This window comes from Muntiacus reevesi, chromosome 9 (genome assembly GCF_963930625.1).
Source record: "Muntiacus reevesi chromosome 9, mMunRee1.1, whole genome shotgun sequence".
Classification (NCBI taxonomy): domain Eukaryota; kingdom Metazoa; phylum Chordata; class Mammalia; order Artiodactyla; family Cervidae; genus Muntiacus; species Muntiacus reevesi.
This window is the reverse complement of record NC_089257.1, coordinates 21,649,156-21,671,286: the sequence shown is the minus strand read 5'-3', so window position 1 is coordinate 21,671,286 and position 22,131 is coordinate 21,649,156. Positions and strand designations below refer to the sequence as shown.

General features: G+C 38.7%; 1 protein-coding gene across 1 annotated transcript in view; it reads right to left on the bottom strand.

Moving 5' to 3' along the window:
• Positions 1-2,899: 2,899 nt before the first annotated feature.
• LRRC4C (leucine rich repeat containing 4C) overlaps positions 2,900-22,131 on the bottom strand; it is a 186,901-nt gene continuing 167,669 nt past the window's right edge. Inside the window, exon 2 of the mRNA XM_065945369.1 lies at positions 2,900-4,864. Within this exon, the coding sequence (XP_065801441.1) occupies positions 2,900-4,822 (1,923 nt within the window). The 5' untranslated portion in view covers positions 4,823-4,864. The remainder of the gene's footprint in view (positions 4,865-22,131) is intronic.

Below are 22,131 nucleotides of genomic sequence, written 5' to 3'. Positions count from 1 at the left end.
AGCTCCCAAAACCAGTGCTCAATGCAGAGCAAATACAGACACTGTTAATCATAAAATCATAGAATTCATTTTAGTGTACTTTAAATAATACATTTATAGCACTATGCCCTTCATCCCTAAAACCTGCAGCGAGGAACTTTTGTCAAAAGTATTTCTAAATTGACTGGAAAAATCAAGTGTGGCTTAACAAATCTTTCATCAATATATGTAGATTTTTGTTTAAATTTCTAATATGTATTCATTAGGGCAACTGTAATCTCTTATGGCACTGAATTGTATTCTTGACTTTCTTACCTAAATTTTTAGTGTAGATTCACCTTTTATTCTAGTAGAATTTATCTAACTACTCAGTCACCCCTCACAGCTCAGTTCAGTTCAGTCGCTCAGTAGTGTCCAACTCTTTTTGATCCCATGGACTGCAGCACACCAGGCTTCCCTGTCCAATCCCAACTCCCAGAGTTCACTCAAGAGGAATTGCATGCTGGAACTAACTTCTTAAGAATTAAAAGCTCAAATGTAAGAAAGTTTATAATCAACAAAGATAGAGCTCAGAGACCAGAAACCAAGTAGAGAAGACAAGATTCTTTTCCTTCTGGGTTTATATCAGTCTTCTTTGTATTAGCACTTGCTATTCCTCGGTGAGTTGTTTGGTTAGTTTCTAAGCTGATCTGCAGCTTAGAAATATGAAGCACATTCAATACTGAATCACTTGACAAATGGCAGCCAACATGTGTTTTCCCTTGAGTCTTCTGCACAGTCAAAGCTAATGTGAATTGTATTCCTGATAAAGAAAGGTAGGATACGAGGGAGAAAAAGCCACTAAAGAAGTGGTGCTAAAAAATAGAGGTGAGTTCCTTACGTGGTCTCATTTGTCTGCTATCTCTTCCTCCCAGCTCTCTGACCCATTTTGCTAGTAATAATTGGTTTTTCATTCCTGTAGATCACAAAACCCTGGTGTGATGTCCAGCCTGTAGAGTTATGTGTGAGTATCCAAACTGCTCATTCATTAGGAGCTGCAGTTTTCTCCAGCTTACCTCTAGTTTTCTCTAGTTTAACATTTATCTCACCAATGATATGGCAGATTTCAAGGGCCAGCAATAAGAGGTGTATATTTGGAAAGATCCCCTGGAGAAGGGAATGACTACCCACTCTGGTATTCTTGCCTGGATAATTCCATGGACAGAGGAGCCTGGCAGGCTGCAGTCCATGGGGGGTGCAAAGAGTCTGACATGACTGAGCAACTAACACACTGGTATACTACTGTTTTCACTAAGCTTCACATAGATAAAGACAAAAGTCAGACATATACTATATTAAAATATCAGGAGGGTGCTGAGGTACCAGTGACTAGAGTTCCTTTTTAACTTGCAAGATAATGTATATTCTTATACCAAAAATATCTTGTTCCTTGAAGTACCTTTAGTGAATTGTTGGTGTGTTAGCATTGCTATCTCTTGGTAAACATCCATCGGCTGTAGCAAATCCATCGGCTGTACAGCAAATCAGCTGTACACTTGTTTACCACTCTACAATCTGCATTTGGAAGAACAGAATCAGCTCTTCCAGAAGAATGGAAAAAAATCATGAGGAGATTTTGGTCATAACAGTAAACTGATTATTTCAAAACTCTAGGATCCTGCTACCTGCCACCTAACAGGAAGATTAGAGCTGGCCCTTGGTAATCAACTGATGTTTCTTTAATGATATTACATATAGGTCATGAGTGATTCAAGTGCAGAATCCAGGTCTTACTAATAATGTGTCCACAACACCAACATCAGTGTTTAACACATAGTAGGACTTGAACAGTTAGTGTTGAACTGAACTGAGCTTGTTGACACTCAGCACTTTGGATAATTTAGCATTCTGTGATTGTACTTCATCTACACAGCAGAATTTTATTTAGGAGCCAGGGAATAAATTATACTGAAACTTTCTTTCAAGTGGAATTGAATTTACTTCACAAAAATCTAAAAATGTGAGCATTCTACAAAGGGCAACACTAACGAGAAGAAAAAAAGACCACAGCATCCTTGAATATAGATCAGAAACTCACATCATCTAATGAAACAGGACCCTGTAGAGACTGGTGTTGTGACTGAAGATTACTGTAATATTACCTTTCTCAGAAATCAGGAAATCTAGTTACCTCCAAGTCTCTCACATTTGCACCAAACTACAAATGAGTTGTATCCAGGTACAGAAAAACCAACAATATTTTATTTATAATCTTATTTTTAGTTTTTGAACTACAAATTGGAGTCTAGATTTGTTTAAAAGATCATGGGTTTTATAGATGCTCATATGTAAATTAATCTGTTGCGTGTTCCTTTTTTTTCTTTCCCATTGAATGGTCCTCCTCATAAATACAGAACAGGTCATTACATGAAAAATATAAGATCTTGCATTTTTTCCTTGTTCTCTCTTAAAAATCTATTTCTAATATTGCATTCCCCATTGGACTACTTCATAAGGGCATGAGGGGGAGGAAAGAAGAGAGAGATAAAGAAAAAAAAAAGAAAGACAAAATAGACTGGATCTCACCACTAGAATTCACCATAAAAATCTCAATGTATAACAGAATTCTTACAAAATTTCCTAGACCGGTTCTTTAGGGAATTGAGATCTCCTATGAAAAATATGGCGATAGGGAAGGCAAGGACGAGATGTGGGAAATAGTAAATAAGTGCAGCAAAAACAGGTTCTGAGGAATACACATAATTTTGTCTGCTTTAGATCACAATAGAATTTTTAATAAATAAATCTTTTCTTTTTTGTTTTTTTTTTTGTAAAGACACTTTTTTGAAACAGTAGATTTAGCCCAGTCATTTGTGTCATTTTTAATAAACTGTCTTTTTTTTTTTTTTTTGATTGTTTGTTTTCCGTAACTGTCAGTGTTTTAGATTTGAGTCTCTTGGACATTGTCTTTCGAGTTCATCCGGATCAATAACGGTTCATGCACTGAACTGTGTATTGAATTTATTGTGTTAACTGTTGTTGTGTGGTTGAAAGGAGATTTGTAAGAGTTATAGTGATTGAGGTGCTCATGCTCAATCGCAGGCATGGGCAGGTGGCTTTCCATGGGTGTGTCTCCTGTAATCTCATCATCCACATTAATGATTTCAACAGTCCTCGTTGGGGCGTGATGATTTTGCCGATGATGCTGCTTCCTCATCTTGTAGAAAATGACCAGCATCACTGCCGCCATGAGTGTGATGGCCACGAAACAGCCAATGATGATTTTGGTAGTCTTCATGACCTCATCAATTCCCGGGATCCCACTGTTGATATCAGTCACAGGGATGGTGAATGTCTTTTCTGTTGACCTTGTGCTCTGTGGCGTGAGGGAGGTGGTCACATTAGTGGTCTCCCAGTCGATCACTGGAGTGGGACCCACATTGTTATCTGTGGTCCGCGCCTCATCCTGAGAAGGTTCCATCGTCTCTACCGTGACGGTTGAGAAGTAAGAGAACGGGGTAGTGGTTGCTGCAGTAACATTCAGGGTGGCTGAAGCGGTGGTATTTCCCACGGAATTACTCACCATACATGTGTACATGCCTGTATCTTGCACGGTTACATTCGTGAAGTTTAACGTGCCGTCGCTGAGCACGGCTATCCGCACTTTGTACGCCCCATGTGTCATGACTGTTCCGTTTGGAGTAATCCAAGATACGGAGGTTAGGGACGTGGAGGCCCGACATTTCAGCTCAGCTGCCATGCCCTCAGTGACATTGAGGTCTGCCGGGGGTTCCACAATGACAGGAGCATAGCATGTGAAATAATTCTGGTCAAGCTCCCCAATGTACCTCCCTTTCAGGTTGGGAGGGGTGTTACACCGGGCACAGCAAGCCGTATTGGAGGGGGCCATGTCTTTTATCCACCAGCTGAGCCACAGGATATCACAGTTACAGTTCCAGGGGTTGTGATGCAAGTGTATCCGCTCTAGGTGATGCAAGGGTGTGAAGAGGTCATGAGGCAGCAGTGTCAGATTGTTGTGTGCCAGGTTGATCTCCACCAGTGACTGAAGGTTATCAAAGGCATTCCGTTCAATCACCTGAATCTGGGACTGTATCATCCACAGTTTCTGAAGGTGCATCAGCCCCTGGAAGGAGCCAGGTCTGATGGCAGACAGATGATTCCCAGAAAGATCCAGCTCATCTAGTTTTATGAGCGGCGTGAGGTTAGGGATTTCCCGGAGGTTGCACATGGCAAGGTTCAAATACCTCAAGTTAGACAGACCTTCAAAGGCACCTTCTGAGATGTATGAAAGCCTTTTCAATTCCCCCAAGTCTAGCCGGCGCAAAGAAGGGATTCTGTTAAAAGCATAAGAGGGGATGCTTTCGATGGGGTTGTTTCGCAACCAGAGCTCCTTCAGTTTAGACAAATATACAAAAGCTCCATTCGGGATGGTCGTAAGACGATTGTCAAAGAGTTCCAGGGTGTTGAGGTTTGCCAGACCATTGAAGGCCCCGATTTCAATTGTTCTGATATGATTCCTACTCAACTGTAGGATTTCCAGGTGCCTCAAGTGTTTGAAGCTGTTCACTTTGATGATCTGGATTTGGTTCTCGTGGAGGTTCAGCAGCCGGGTGTTGGTGGAGATGCCATCTGGAACGTCACGTAGGTTTTTCCGAACACAAATCACCTTGCTGAACTGGTTGCTGCAGGAGCAGACGGAAGGGCAGGTTTGAGCCCGCACCAGACCAGCCACCACAAGAAGTTGAAGAGCCAGCAGCACCACAAGCAGGGGGTCAAATAAGGCCCTGTTAAACCTAGGACCTATCATTATCTGCTGTGGATGTAAGGTCATCTTGTTCAACATTCATAATTTATCTGGTGTTGGTCCTTCTGGAGTTCAAATAATCTGCAATGCAATAAGAACAAACAAGAGTGTTAGATCTCCTCCAAATGTCTTTCTCAAGTCATTGTCAGTGAGACAGTGTATCAGTTCATGCCTTCATTTCTCAAACTAAGATAACAATAAATCTAATCCCATGTACTGAGCAATGGGGCTCATATTTATTGAGAAGTGTTTCCAAACTTTGAGTTATTGGCCAGTCACAGCCCATATTCCATCATTTGTGCAATCACAGAGAAATGGAAGAACGAGGTAGAGGGTTTTACTGTAATGTTTATCAACCAAGGGTGACCTGAACGCATGAGGACACACGAAATGTACCCCCATCATTAGGTTCAATGTCCAGACTAGATTAGAAAAGTTCAGAAAATAAAATTGGGGGACTATACCAATAAGCTAAAAACTCCCTTGCAAAATTATCAATAGCTCACAATTTATCGAGGAATAGTCTGTATGCCATAGGCTATAGACTTCACAAACAATCCAAAAATGGCTACACAACTTGCAGGGCTCAAGGCAAAATGCAAACATGGGATGTCTTGTCAAAAATTATTAAGAATTTCAAGGGGTTCCCTGATAGTCCAGTGGTTAAGACTTTGCTTTCCAATATAGGGGGTGTGGGTTCAGTCCGTGGTTGGGGAGCTAAGATCCTACATGCCTCTTGGCCAAAAAGCCAAAACATAAAACAGAACACAATAGACTTTAAAAGTGGCCCACATCAAAAAGAAGTCTTAAAAATGTTATTAAGAATTTCAAATCAGTCATAATAGAACATTTAGTCAAGCATGGGCCCTTCTGAATACGGAGTCCTTTGTAACTGCACAGGCTGCATGCACTGATCCTTTCTTTTCCTTGCTGCACTTCTCTGAGGAAGGAATTGTTATAGCCTCCATTTTCAAGATGAAGATATTTAATTGTAGGGGAAGTAGCGTGCATATAGTCACACGGTTAACAAGTAGAGAATCAGGATTCAGATATCCATCTCACTGGTCCAGGAGAATACGATCTCAAACATTCCATGAAAGAAGTTTCTGCAAGAATGATGGCAAAAGCAAAATATTTTTCACAGTTATTTTTGTTAAAATACCTTTCCTTTGGGGGTCACCTCAGCTGGAAACACTGGCAACTTAATGTACGGTACCTGTGAAAATACACTGAAATAATGACATGCACAAATATGTGTAAATTTCTAGAGATTTTCATATATAAAACTCACAATAACAGAGCCAACTGCTACCTATAGGTAGACATACTACCAATTAAATCACATCTCATGAAATATAATGTTTACGTACAGAAAAAATGATAGTATTAAATATAACAGGATTGTATATGTATTATGTCTTATTGATACTACTGATATTGATACTACTCTCATTGATTTCTTGGAAGGGAAATAAAACTTACTTTCTGCATTTCTTACAGCACAAAGAGGAATTCCCAAGCTTGTGTTACCTAGTATACACCCCATTCAGCTGGCTTATCATGAATTGGGCACCTGTATGATGACTTCTCCCAAATTCCTCAATAAACCATGCCTTTTCTAAGAATCTCTTGTGAAGGAAAAAAAAATGTGGAGACATCATAACCAGTTCACAAAGGCACTAAGACAGTAATTTAGTATTTACTATGTGTCACCTTGGGCGGGTGACTTATCCTCTCCACAGTTCAATCTCATTTGCACAATGGGGATGATATTATTATGTAACCCTAAGTGTTATTGTCAGAAAACAATTAATATCATAAAGAGCTTAGAATAGCGCCTTCATAATGAAGGAACTCAATAGACATTGCTTTTACTACTACTACTGTTTTATTTCCCTTAGTTAGACACTTTGCTAAGTGCTGAGCATACAAAAGTGAAGAATGTAACCCTCACCCTGGAGGGAACTCTAATTCAGAAGATAAGACAGATAGGCAAAGAGATGAAACACAATAATATATGGTCATTGCTATGAGACCAAGCCACACTGGCCCATGGGCACTAAAGTCAGAGCAACTCAATCTGTGATGCTATAATAAGTCGGGGGATTTTGAAAGAGGAGAGTCATCTGATCTAGATTTTGTAGAAGTTGATAAAGAAAAGAAAGAAGAGCAGAGGGACCAGCCTGAACCAAGACAAGGAAACAAGAAAGTACTAGAACAACCAAGAAATCATAAAATCTCCTATAGCAGGAGACTGGAAGGTCCAGAAAAGAGAATGGGAAAGAAGTTGAGATCGGATCAAGGCTCAAGGTAAGCATTCCCGTTTATCCTGCAAGTGACTATTCAATATTCTGTTTATAGAAAGAAATGCTGTCATCAGCTTTGCTTTCAAGAATGGTAATTCTACATTAATATAGAAGACAGAAAAGCTCTAGGAGAAACCCTCAGCAAGGAGAAAGATTAGTAAAATCTTTCACTTGCTCAAAATGAACCTTGGAGAGAAGTCAATGCTGGAGATACTTGGAATTTCTTGGCCACTTCTATGCATACCATCCAAGGTCTTGAGAGATTGGCTATATCCTCTTTAGGATGTAATCCTTCTACCAGTAGTAAGATTCTCAGCATCCACTGAATTTACTCATATCACAACAGTGTGGCTGGCAGGCTTCCCACTCTGAGTTAGATTACGAGGTCTCTTTCATTGTAAATTGAAACACGACCTTGAAAACCCTTGTAGATTTCCATTTTAAATAGGATGCTATATAAGTTGCCAGTAATCATAACCATTGAAAAATTTTCATTCCTGTGATTCAGTTTTTCATTCATATGTTCCCCTCTTCTCAAAACACACTTCTGAAAGTAACTGGGAATTTGAAAGAAAGAAAGAGAAGGAAAAAGGGAAGGAAGGAAGGGAAAGGATAAAGAATATCACCTAAACTCTAATATATTAACTGATTGATGCTTTTCGGATGGGGTTCCTAGGGCCCTACTTTTCTACCCCTCCTCCCATCTCCCAGCCCATGACTCTCCCTAGAGTCCTAGGGTCTCTGGCACTAGAGGTCAAAATAACTGGTGGACTGGAAATAGCACAAAGTGAAAAAAGTAAATCCTTACTCTGCCATTTGCTACTGAATGACTTCACTTTCACTTTTCACTTTTCATGCATTGGAGAAGGAAATGGCAACCCACTCCAGCGTTCTTGCCTGGAGAATCCCAGGGACGGGGGAGCCTGGTGGGCTGCCGTCTATGGGGTTGCACAGAGTCAGACACGACTGAAGCGACTTAGCAGCAGCAGCAACATCCTTTTAAAATATGAAGTAATAAAGACAACCAAGTCCAATGGGCAAGAGAAGAGGCTTATGATGAATTCTTGAATTCATATGCCTGCTTGAACACCCACAACCCTATTAATGGGAAAGTTACTTCATCTATCTATAATTTACTCTCCCCATCTGTAAAAGTAGCAGAGCTACTTAATCAATAGGCTCTTGTTAGTATTGTCATATAATATATACAAAGTTACTGACTCAAATTAAGTAATATATAATACTGAATAAATATTTAATACATATTAAAATAAAGTGATGTAAGCTTCTTCCTCTTAGATAAGATAGGAATAACACTAATACCTATTATTCAAAGTTGTGGCAAGAATGAACTGGAATGACCAGAAACACACTATCAGTAAAACGTATCCAACTATATGATGCATTGCTCTGAATTGTAGAGTATATGTGTCTCCCTTGTTTCAGTCTCTGCGTTGTTTTATATTCTACTTCTTCCTTACTTCAAGGTCTTTTTGCTATTGCAATTAACGAGATTGCCTGTAAATCAGTCATAGGTAATGATTTATGAATTATAGCTGGTTCAAAGCTAATTTATAACCTGCAGCAAATAAAGTTTGGTACACACCCAGAATCGAATAAACTACTATCAACAAAAGGTTCCTATTTTAAAATCTAAATTATGTTACTTTATATCAAAAGCCAGGTTTCAACATCTCTTTCAGAAGATGTTTTTATCACATCAAAAGGAAATTAATTTAAAGGTGCGCACTATCCATTACGATGTCATCTCACAGCACTTATTTACAAATGGATCTGTGTGGGTTTTGAATTAAACTATAATACTCTTAGCCTTGTCCCAGAGGATATCCTGACTTTGTCAAGAGACCTTTCTTCTTTCCTTACCCATTCTTCAGTGCACTGAGAGACACAGAAGGGACTCAGGAGGAAGTGTAGCTAATGGGGATGCTTTATTTAGCACAGTATCATTGCTAAGTCAGCATAGACTGCTGTCTAGATGTTGGAACTAGTTTGCAAGCAAGGTGGGAGAAACATAAATTTAGTTAACCACAATCAGTCCTCATATCTCAGTAGACCACACATTCACTGTCAAATATACGTGCAACAGAACTCTGTAAACATTGAGAAGCCAAACCATTAACCCCCATACTCAGAATGGACACTGAGACCTCCAGACCATACCTTATCATCAACATCTACTTGACTTAGCTCTTCCATGATTTCTATTAGCAAATCTATCCTCTTCTGAAACTCTCCTGCCAAAGCACACAGTTTCATGGTCCTTACCGAACCTTGCCCAAAGATCCTTCAACCCTTTCATGGAAAGCATTAACTGGGCTCTAAGATTCTTTGGATCTTTTGCCTCACGTTGGTGTTTTCTCCAATCCTGGATCTTTGTATCATGGTTCTTACTTGATCCTCATTAAGTTCCCATATTGAAAAATCCTCCTAAAAATTAAACTTCTAATTCTCAATAAATTCTGGCTTAATCATCACCATTCCATTCAGACTCTCCTGGACTTCTGTAGGGTCTTAGTAAGGAAAAAGACTCAGGTCTGTCTTACCAACCATTCTTGCTGGTAACATTTTCAGAATCAACTGCTTTATGAAACTAAGTTGTGTTATTCACTTGAAATATGCTTGGACTTCAATCTCTCTGTCTTCTTCTTCTATGAATTTGTTGTATACCCAATATCCTACTCCCATACTCTTTCATTACAAAATTTTGTTCAGAAAGATTCGGTCTCTTCCTAAAAAACAAAGAAAACAAAAACAAAAACAAAATCCACAGGATTACATTATCTGCTTTGGGAGAAGGTTATCCAGCCTTGATGTATTAATAGAATCTGGCTTAAGTTAGGACTAAGCAAACTTTTTCTGTGAAGGGCCAGATAGCAAAATAGTTTAGCTTTTTAGACCATATGGTCTCTAGTTGCTACTGCTCTGCTCTGCCACTGAAGCTTGAAAATAGCTCTGGCCAAAAAGTCAATGAATGTGCCTGGCTATCGTCCAGTTAAACTACACATTCAAATGTCTCAAATATTCTTAATATTTTTTCAACCATTTTAAAATTTCTAAATACTCTTAGTTCACAGAGCATACAAAAGCAGATGGTGAGCTAACCTTTGGACTATTGTTTGCTGAGTTCTTGTCTAAACAAACATTGATTGTTCCCGTCCTATTGCCAGAGACTGGTTGGTTCTGGACATGTGACACCATCTGGCCAATAAGAGGCAAAGAGAGGTCAGCTGAGGGGATTCTGGGAATTTTTATTTTTCTCCCCCAATAGGAAGAAAGACAGGGGAAGGAGTAGTTCTTTATTCTGTTTCTGAATGTTGTTGCGGGTATAAGATACTGAGAATTGCTACAGACAATTTGTAGCCAAGAAAGCAGGCAGCCTGAGGACAAAGCTGTTGTGCTAAGGAAGGAAAAAATGGAAAGAGGGAAGAATTTGCATTCTTGATATTGTGACAAGCAGCTACATTAACGAATCCTGTAACTGTTTTTCCTATTTTATTACTATATGCAATAATCAGTTCCATACATCATAAACTTCATTATTTTTCTGGTTACATGTAGTCAAACCTACCTGATATTTTCATATTTGTTCTCCTCTCTCCCTCTCTTTTTATCTGTCTCTCACTATTCCTGCTTCTCAAACCAAGAGCAAAGAAAAGGCAAAAGAAAAAAATCTAATTTCTTAAACCACTATATATCTGAGGCCTATCAGAAAGAACAAAGTAAGCTGAGGTGACATGATTTGCTTGTATGAAAGGAAGTAAGGCTCATCCTCATCTTCCTAAGAAAGCTTTCCATTATAATCATTTCTCAAGATAGCTCTTTAAATTTTTAAGAGTGCTATAATACACAGGAAAAGGGAAAACGGCAAATTAAATAACACCATTATCAAAGGTAGCTCACCCCTCCAAATCAAATTTATTTTACAAATATTTCCTAATACAGTTCAACTTTTTCCCATCTGAAACCCAATTTTGCAAATCTGTTCAGCTTTCCAACCCTCATGGAGGAATATATGGTTCTGCAGATTTTCAGGGAAAGAAAATTTTTGTAAATATGCTCAGGGCTGACCCTCAAGGCAAATGTAATCGAAATGATGCAAGGTTTAAATGGCTATAACCCAGGTATTCAACCTGTCAAGTCAACAAGAGGCTCTTTAGCTATATACACTGACCTTGCAATGTTTCTAGAAAATGTTGGGACTTAAAAAAAGTTGATATTTAAGGAAAGAAAAACCACCTAGGTCTGCATTTCACTCTTCTAGAAGACTTGCTCAATTTACAGTAAAAAACAAAAAACAACTACATGTGTTTAGTGTTTAGAGGTGACAAGATTACAACATCATTAGATAAGAAGCAGCAGAGTGGAAAATACTGCATATATATATATATATTTTTTTTTTTTTAATAAGTAAGAAAAAACATAATAAAAGATGTGGCCAATATGGTGCTATGTTCTGTTGAGTATAAAAAGGGATATAAAAGAGTCTAAGGTGACCATACCTTTTAGAACTTTACAAACTTACTGGAGCTATAATACAAAAACATCAGTTCAGTTCAGTTCAGTCGCTCAGTCGTGTCCGACTCTTTGCAACCCCATGAATTGCAGCACGCCAGGCCTCCCTCTCCACCACCAACTCCCGGAGTTTACTCAAACTCATGCCCATTGAGTCAGTGATGCCATCTAGCCATCTCATCTTCTGTTTTCCCCTATACAAAAGATGTCTGTCTATACAACGTTGTCTGTCTATACAAAAGCATAGATACCTATCATAAATAAAAAGCACACATGTGTATCTAGGAACTAATGTAAATCAGCGTAGTCAATATTCAAATCCCATAAAACATTGTCAGATGTCATAGATAACCTGAGAAAGTTTTAAGAGGGTTTGAGATTTTGTGTAGGTCCTTTAAGGGAATATAATTTTGTATTGAGGCAGGTGGTAGAGGAGATAATGGATGACTTGTAAAAGCAGAGGGTCTTACCACATGGCTCAGTGGTAAAGAATCCACCTGTCAATGCAGAAGATACGGATTTAATTCCTGAATCAGGAAGATTCCCTGGAGAAGGAAATGTGACTCACTCCAGTATTCTTGTCTGGGAAATCCCATGAAGAGGAGCCTGGTGGGCTACAGTTCACAGAGTTGCAAGAGACTCAGACAGGACTCAGCAACTAAATAACAGCGACTGTAACAAAAGCAGCAGAGTAGGAGCGTGAAATAAAAGAAAATGACTTAATGGAAGTAGGTGATTTATACAACAGAATTAGATTGTTAAGTTGGTCCAACTGAGGGGCACGGCATGTCTGGTAGGAGAGTTTGGATTTGCTTCAGTGATGAAACTTAGGAGGAAACTCCAGGCTCTTAACCAGGAGGGGTGAGGGCATTATTTTAGGGAGGCTCTACCCTTATGCATAAAAGAAACTGGAGAGAAGAGGAGTTGATGGAAAAGTCAAATGACTTCAATGATCGACATCCTTAGCATTACTTTAGAGCTGAATGGAGCAGATCTTCAATCCGATTATCTGTTGATATAGATATCAATCCAATATCTATACATTATGAGACATGTATAGCCGTAAACTAATCAGTCCTGCTTGAAATCCTGTAGAGGGTGAAATACCAATGAAGGCAAAATTAGCTTCTGTATGCAGTCACATTAAAAACTATCAGGTTACACAGAGGCAGCAGTCTATCACTTTGAAACTCTGATGCACGAATAAGGGAAGATACAATTTTTTTAAATCTCTAATGTGGTTCATGTCCACACTGTAAATTACATACAGAGAATGATTAAATATACATTCAGCTTTTGTTCTTTGATGATATCATGTATTTCAACTTTATCTTGAAATATAGAAAGACATCCAATCTATATTAGCAAAACCCAGTGGGACAAAAAGCCAGATTTAGAGTGAAATCAGGTGGGTTAGAGGGTTGGCCAAGTATTACTAATCATTCTTTGGTAAACTGGCTTTCTCTGAGCTGCACCTTCCTAAGTGGAAGTGATGATAACATTAATAGACATTGAGAGGATCATATGAATTATATACATCTACTGAAAGAAAATTCCCAAACCTGCCCTATACCTTCATAAATGCCACTACCACACACCCAAATACTCAAGGCAAAAATGTGAGAATCTTCCTTGACTGTTCCTTCTCTTTATTTACATTCAGCATACCCCTACTCATTAAAACATTGACTTCACTATTAAAATATAAGTGTACTCCTCATTGTCCCTTCCTAGATAAAATCATCTTCATTTCCAACTTGGACCACTGAAGTACCCTCTTATCAGTTTCTCTAATTTTGCAAATGCTGTACCACAGTTAATTCTTTATACAGCAGTTAGTGGAGAAGGAAATAGCAACCCAATCCAGTATTCTTGCCTGGGATATCCCATGGTCAGCGGAGCCTGGTAGGCTATAGCCCATGGGGTCACAAAGATTCTGACATGACTGGGACTGAGCATTCACACACAGCATTTAGACTGAAGTTTGGATACCCCTGGTGGCTCAGATGGTAAAGTGTCTACCCGCCGGGAGACCCAGGTTCGATCCCTGGGTCGGGAAGATCCCCTGGAGAAGGAAATGGCAATTCCAGTACTCTTGCCTGGACAATCCCATGGATAGAGGAGCCTGGCGGGCTACAGTCCGTGGGGTCACAAAGAGTTGGACATGACTGAGTGACTTCACTTTCACTTTAGAAATAAAAATATGTTCATGCCATTCTTCGGTTGAAAATGTTCCTATTAGCTTCATATCCTTTTGGAGCAAAATGTAAACTTTTTCGCCTCTAATATATGATTATCTGCTACTTGCCTAACCCTTGTCTTTAAACTCCTCTCATTTCCCTCTCACTTCAACCGTATTGAATTTCCTTCATTCCTCAAGTGTCCCAGGTCTTTTCCTCCCTCAGGACCTTTGCCCTGTCTCCCTCTGCCTGCAACACCCGCCCTTTGGTTTCTGCATGATTGATATCCCTTGTCATTCAAGACTCCCTTTAAATTTTACTTTCTCAGAAAAATCTTTCTTGATTACTCAGCCTAAAGCAGATCTTCTATCACTATCAATCAGGTTACCATTTTCATTTTATTTGTATATTTTAAATTTTTTTTGCCTGTTCCATGTGACACATGAAATATTAGTTCCCTGACTAGGGATTGAACCCATGCGTCCTGCATTGGAAGCATAGGGTCTTAACCACTGGACCATAAAGATAATCCCCAGATTACCATTTTTAATTTTCATTAGAGTACTTCTAATTTGATACTTTCCTCATACACTTCAATGTTTATTTTCTTTATTTTCTTTTTTTGTTTCAGTGTTTATTTTCTTACTGCCTGCCTCATCTGAGTAGAATGCTAAATTCCTTGGAGAAACATCTTATCTACCATAGTGATATTCTTTGGATATTCTTCCAAAAAACACCCATCAAACATTTGTTAAATGCAGGGAAGAATGCATAAGTGTCCAAGCAGACAGAAACAGTGTGTAGATAGTTAAGACTATCCACTCACTGAGAACCTAAATAATGTCATATTCACTATTTGATCCTTAGCATCTAGTAGAGTCCAATTCACACAACGGGGCTTCTCAGGTGGCTGAGTAGTAAAGAATCTGCCTGCCAAGCAGGAGATGCAGATTCAATCCCTGTATCAGAAAGATCTCTCGGAGGAAGAAATGGCAACTCATTCCAGTATACTTGCCTGGGAAATCTGGAGGAGCCTGGCAGACTACAGTCCTTGGGGTCAGACATGACTTAATGACTAAACAACAACAACAAGCTCACATAATAGAAATTTCATTAATTTCTGGAATGATCCTTGTTCAGTTTTTAGTAAATAACTAAAGAAGTCTTCCTACAAAGAAAAGCTGAAGAGAACAAAGCAATATAAAGGTCATTCCACTGTCTCCTTGCCCTCTTTGTTTATTTATTTATTTATTTTGCAGGAAAAGCCTTCTCTATTTCTTCATCTATTCTTGTCAAGAGCAGTCCTGTTTTAAGTCTGGCCAGACAATGCCCTCTGCTGTATGTGCCTAAAATAGCATGAGTGCCTTGAAAATTCCAACTAGATGATGCAATGAAGCCTTTTCCTTAATTTGGTTCATGCGGCACCCAGATGCACTGCAGATCTAGGGAGGTTTGACTCAGCTTTCAGGCCTTCCATTAGGCAGACCACTTAGAGCCGAAAACAAGAGTTCTTATCGGCAGAAAGTCAACATATCTTCTTTCGAATGGAAAAGTATCTTGATCATTACACCCCTGCTTCTAGAACACATCTGAAGCAATAATTAGAAAATCCTTGTGTGAAAAAGATCTAAATCTTCTGTCACAATCGAAAAGAACAAGATGGATTAGGCAAGGTATTGGGGAAGGCAGTGACAGTTCCAACTTTGCCTTAGCAACAAAAAGTCAAATCTATTTCATGTTAGGAAAGCAGACCTAGAAATACAGCCAAAGACTTAGCAAGGCTAAAAATAAAATTAATTTGTTTTTTCCCTGTTTTTTTAGCCTCACATGATACAGGAGAGCTAAAGTGTGCCTAGTATGAAGCTTTTGAGTATTTATGCATCCTTTGGATCATATTCACTTTCTGAGCTTGATTATTTATGAAGAAATGAAATATAGATGATTCCCTGTTTCTCGAATTAAAGGGTGGGATTTGAGGTGTTCAGGGCTGTGTTTGCCTTTTTATGATAGTTGTCGACTGTGTTGGTTTAGTGAAATGCCTCACCAAGGAAAAAAGCTTAAAACCTCAAGCATCATATACTGCTTGATATGTCAATCTTCAGGAAATGAAATCAGACCATTCCAATGATCAGAAATGTTGCCTGCCTGTTACAATGCCTGCATTCACTTGTGCACTATTATTTTTTTTTAAGTCTGGAGCCTTCTCCACACAGGAAAACTTCAGTTGTCCCCCTTTCCTATCTGTTCTTTCTTTTTACTCCGATTCAAGGTTAACCAATTGATTCATACGTGCTGTTCCTTATCTCCAACATTAGTCTTTTCTTTTCATACTGTTCTTGAGGGAGATTTGCAAAGTATGCTTTGCACACTTTGTCTAAGAACACACCTGGACCTCGGCAAATAACTGTCCAAGAAAACATAACTCAGCAATAGTTCCCCAGTGCTTACAGAATAAAAACTAAGTCTCTTACATCCTCTATCCCCTGGATGCCAGGAGCACCCCCAGTTGTGACCATCTGCAGAGCCTCCAGATATTGCCAGTGGCCTCTGTGGGGGGAAATGTGACCTCTTGAAAACTGCTGCCTTAGTGTGACACGTAAGACACTCCACGATGCTCAGCCATGCTGTTTCCCCATCTCCTCCCCTACTGTTATCCATCCTACAGTCTAGGCTACAGTCTGTTTCTGAGTCTAAAAATACACTCCCGACTTTTCTTCTTCGGAGCCTTGCTCCTGTTTTTCCCATGCCCTGGGAAGTCCTACCTGGATTTTTCTTTCAAAATTGCACCCCAGAGATAATTTACAGTGACCATTTCTAGTAGATCTTCCTTGGTTTTACTGGCCAGTATTAATTCATCTTTCCCCTAAGGATCTACAATACCAAAACTGCAACATTTATCAAATGTGTGCTTGAATGCAAATGTTTGGGAATGCATTCAATCTAGCTAATCATAAGCCTCTTAAAGGCAGGAATTGGATGATGTCTAGGCACTCAGTAAATATCTGCTGAATTGCATTATGGAATGTAGTCCACATTTAAATTCACAGTCAGGAGCCAGGTTTATTAGGTAATTTTATCAAGGTTTACTGATGAGACTCATATGTAAAACAAAGCAAAAAATTTAAAACGGCACACAACTTAGTACAAATGGTAAAGAGGGGTCTCATTAAAAACTTCTTTTCTTCCTACCCCCCATAAAAACTTGTAAATACAATAACTTTGAGAAGTAGATTATCAAAAATCAGCATGTATGTGGGTGATTAAAAACAATTGATTAGGATAAGAAATAAAAATCTATCCTTATCAGCAATAAACTATATCCTAAAGACCATATCTGAGTTCCTGGCACGTGGTATATACTAAATATCTGTGTATTGAGAGAGAGACAGAGAGAGAGAAGAAAGGAGGGAAGAAAAGGAGAAAGGAAGGAAGAATTAATGGGCTCAGGAAAAAACTGGTTGGTGCAGATTATCAACTACTTACATAACTAAGTGAATACTAATGGAATATAGAAATTTGTTAAAAAATAAGAGATTGAAATATGTGGAGTACTTGTCTATAAAACTGCCTATAGGTTGGATATAATACTTTGATTTATATACTCCATTTGTGAGCATACATGAGTTAATATATAAAGAAGGATTTAGAACAGCGTCTGGTACACGGTCAATACTGTATGAATGTTCGTTGCTGTTTTTCTTGTTATTTGTCTAATCCTGGTGACAGTTGAAATCCAATTGTGGAGAATGATTGATGCATCAGGCTATCATAATCAGATGCTAAAGCAATCCAAATCATACAATCACATTTTCTTATTTTGATTTCTTATCAGCCACCTTATTTAATTATGATTTGCTTTTCCATGAAAATTCATAGTTCAATCCCTGGATTCCTAAGACATTCATGAACGGATTTCAAACCATTTGTAAATATCTTGAAATCATATGTAAATTTTCATATAAATATGATTGTGTATTTTTATAGGAAGATTATTCATTGGCTTTGTCATCACATTTTCAAAGAGATTTATGATTCAAAAAGTTTAAATTGTACGGAAAAAGATTTGACAGACTAAAGTATTTGAAGGTTCTAGTTATAATTTAGCAAATTAGCATTCTGTTCTCTATTCTATATTTCCTATGTGTTTAGTAAGTGTGACTACACCCTTCTCATGATGAGCTACCAAAACCAAATTTCTGAAATGAAGAAACTAAAGACTTGATTGAGGTCTTGAGTAAATTCTTCCAGACAAGTGTCCATTGGGAAAAGTTTTGGAATACAGTCTTCTCTGGTGATGATGTGACCTGTCATATACCTTATACATTGGTACTCAGGGATAATTTGTCACTCCATGTCATTTCTTTAAAAAATTCGTGTCAGCATAAGATTCAGAATGATGCACAATGAAATAGGATCCAGAATTTCCTCCACAGAAAAGAAACAAGAACTTCTCTGCTCTAGAACTTTCCTTCATTTTGCTAGCTGAATTGCTATGTTTATCTATCTCAGAATAATTTTGGATAATCATGACTAATGCCAAAGGAGAAAATTATTATTATTATTAGTGAAGGTCAATTGTATAACAGGGATGAGAAAAAATAATATTCCATTAAAACAAACACAACTAAACCCTAATGAGAAACACCCTCTCCACCGAAAAAGAAAAAATCTAATGTTTAATGAGGTTGAATTGCAAAAACTGGACACATGTTTTAGCCTACCAGGATGCACAATACAATGATTCTCTCTAATCTTTCAATTTGAAAAAAGGAATAAAAGAAACAAATAAAAGAGGGTGAGAGTTTCCAATTATATTTATAATTATGTTTAATCAAAATATGAAAACTTAATTTTCACATTTCCCTGTGGGTCCACAGAAGCTAATATTTATTCTTCTGTCTTTTTACATATATTTGTATATTAACATAAATAGTTTTATACATTTTCTGTCTGGGATAATGAAAGGGCAAGTAACTAAAGAAGCTTTTGAAAATCTAACAAGCCCATCCTAAGCATAAGTCCTTGGCAAGGTAGGTATAGAAGGATTTGATTTTTGAAAGTTGGTCATACAGTTAATGACATATATTCCCATTCTTCCTTTGGACTTAGCTGAGAGGAGCTGATAGCCATTAACACCCAACTGATCAAGAATCCTTAGGAAATGCACTGTGCCAAGGTCATCATTGCCTTTTTAGGTTGAAAATAAACCAACTAACAATAGCAACCAAAAGACATATGGATTTTTAAAATTATTTTTAAAGCAATTTAAACTGCCATGCAAAGAATCTGAAGAGAATAAATGCCACATATACAAAGAAATCCAGATTTTTAAATCACCTTCTAATACTTTGTCAAGTACTTTCTTCCCTGTTTATTATTAAACTGTACAAAGCTGTAATTTTCTAGATTGCGATCACACACACACACACACACAAACACATACACGCACAAACATACATACGGGTGTACTCAGTCAGTCTGTCAGGTCTGACTTTTTGTGACCCCTTGGACTATAACCTACCAGGCTCCTCTGTCCATTGACTTTCCCAAGCAAGAATACTAGAGCTGGGTGTCCATTTCCTACTCCAGGGAAACTTCCTGACCCAGACCCAGGGATTGAACCCACATCTCCTGCATCTCTTGCATTAGCAGGCATATTCTTTACCACTGAGCCACCAGGGAAGCCCTATATGTATGCATGCATATATGCATGAAAGTGAAAGTGAAGTCATTCAGTCATGTCTGACTCTTAGTGACAATAAATATATACATATATACCTGGGTTTCCCAGGTGGTACTAGTGGCAAAGAACCCACCCGCCCATGCACATAAGATGTAAGAGACCTGAGTTTGATCCCTGAGTCAGGAAGATCCCCTGGAAAAGGGAATGGCAACCCACTCCACTATTCTTGCCTGGCGAATCCCGTGGACAGAGAAGCCTAGTGGGCTACAGTCCACAGGATCGCACAGAGTCGGACATGACTGAAGCGACTTCATAGCAGCAGCAGCATATATGTGTAAATATATACATACATACCTACATGTAAATGTAAAGATGTCTGGGATTCATTTCATAGCAGGATGCTGGGAAAGAGAATCTCCAAAAGTCATTTCAACTCCAATAATATATGATTCTAAGTAAGTTCACCAGCACTGTATGAATTTACGTCTGAGGGAACTCCTCCCACTCTGTAATGGCCTGACATTTGATCACTTGAAGCAGTGTGCTAAGATATCCCTAACATAAACAACAGTCATGAACCAATGCCATTGTGTATCCTGAGCGTATATGTGACTGTGTGGATAATTACAAGGAGGCTGGTGTTCAGAGAGAACCAGTAAGATATAAACAGTCAGTGACAGCTATGTAGACATGAGATTTAGTAGGATATGTACATTTGGATAAGCAAAAGAGAGAGAGAAAAAAACATAGGCATTTGTTCCTTCAGTAATATTTGCTGAGTGCTTCCCAAGTGTCAAGCAGCATGGGCCAAGTGTCACTCACCCATCAAGAATCTTAGAGTTTGCAGACTTCCCTGGTTAGGAAAAGGAGTACGTCAAGGCTGTATATTGTCACCCTGCTTATTTAACTTATATGCAGAGTACATCATGAGAAACGCTGGGCTGGAAGAAGCACAGGCTGGAATCAAGATTGCCAGGAGAACTATCAATAACCTCAGATATGCAGAGGACACCACCCTTATGGCAGAAAGTGAAGAACTAAAGATCCTCTTGATGAAAGTGAAAGAGGAGAGTGAAAAAGTTGGCTTAAAGCTCAACATTCAGAAAACTAAGATCATGGCATCTGGTCCCATCGCCTCATGGGAAATAGATGGGGTGACAGTGGAAACAGTGTCAGACTTTATTTTTTGGTGCTCCAAAATCACTGCAGATGGTGATTGCAACCATGAAAGTAAAACACACTTACTCCTTGGAAGGAAAGTTATGACCAGTCTAGATAGCATATTAAAAAGCAGAGACATTACTTTGTCAACAAAGGTCAGTCTAGTTAAGGCTATTGTTTTTCCAGTGGTCATGTATGGATGTGAGAGTTGGACTATAAAGAAAACTGAGCGCCGAAGAATCGATGCTTTTGAACTGTGGTGTTGGAGAAGATTCTTGAGAGTCCCTTGGACTGCAAGGAGATCCAACCAGTCCATCCTAAAGGAGATCAGTCCTGGGTGTTCATTGGAAGGACTGATGTTGAAGCTGAAACTCCAATACTTTGGCCACCTGATGCAAAGAGCTGACTCATTTGAAAAGACCCTGATGCTGGGAAAGATTGAGGGCAGGAAGAGAAGGGGACGACAGAGAATGAGATGACTGGATGGCATCACCGACTCAATGGACATGAGTTTGGGTGAACTCCGGGAGTTTGTGATGGACAGGGAGGCCTGGCGTGCTGTGATTCATGGGGTCGCAAAGAATTGGACACGACTGAGCAACTGAACTGAATTGAAAACATCAGAACAAGTCCTGTACATTTGGTCCTGGCTCCTACTGAAGATCTCAGGGCCGTCCCCTTCCAGTTTTCAGCATGACTTAAGAATTTAATAAATTCACCCAAATGACCCAGAAAAACCTGATAAGGAAACTCTTTAATTGAGTCTGTTTATGAGATGCGAGCAAGGGGAGGAAACAGAATAGACTCTTTCTGTGATTTCCAGGCAATGTTGTTTATTCAGAGTACAGATAGCAGGGGATGGCCTCCTAATTGAACCTGGAACTGGTTTCATGTAACCTCAAAACTGTTCACATTGCATAATGAGGAAACCTGGGTGATGACATGCCAGATAATGGAAGTGACTATCATCAGTGATTTCTTTGTTTCCCCTTAATGACCACAAAAGAGGGAATTATATGGCACATGCAGGCATTTGGAAATAGGATTCTTATTTATTTACTCAAAGCAGTCCTTATTTTGCTCCCTGCTGTGTTAACCAGAGGTCATGCATTATCGAAAACAAGTCCTCTTTTTTTGCACAGTTCTTTTATAACAGATTTGCTCTCAGTTACCATGGAACCTTGCAAAATGAGGACTCGGTTCCAGTATGCACAAGTTTCAGTTAACACAGTCCTGCACAAAGCCAGAACTCCCTGTTATTCATTTGCCTACAATGCATCATTTCCAAAAATATATCATGGAAAAAACTCAAGAATATACATGAAAAGCAAGAAAGAACTGGGTATCCATGGAATCCTAATGGGGTAAGAAAGTAAAGTCTGTGTATGTCTCTACTTAAGCCATTAATTAACTACTTTCTTCATGATTTAGATAATGAAAATTACTTTTTGGTTATCTCTCCCACCATCTTTATTCCCTAGAGAA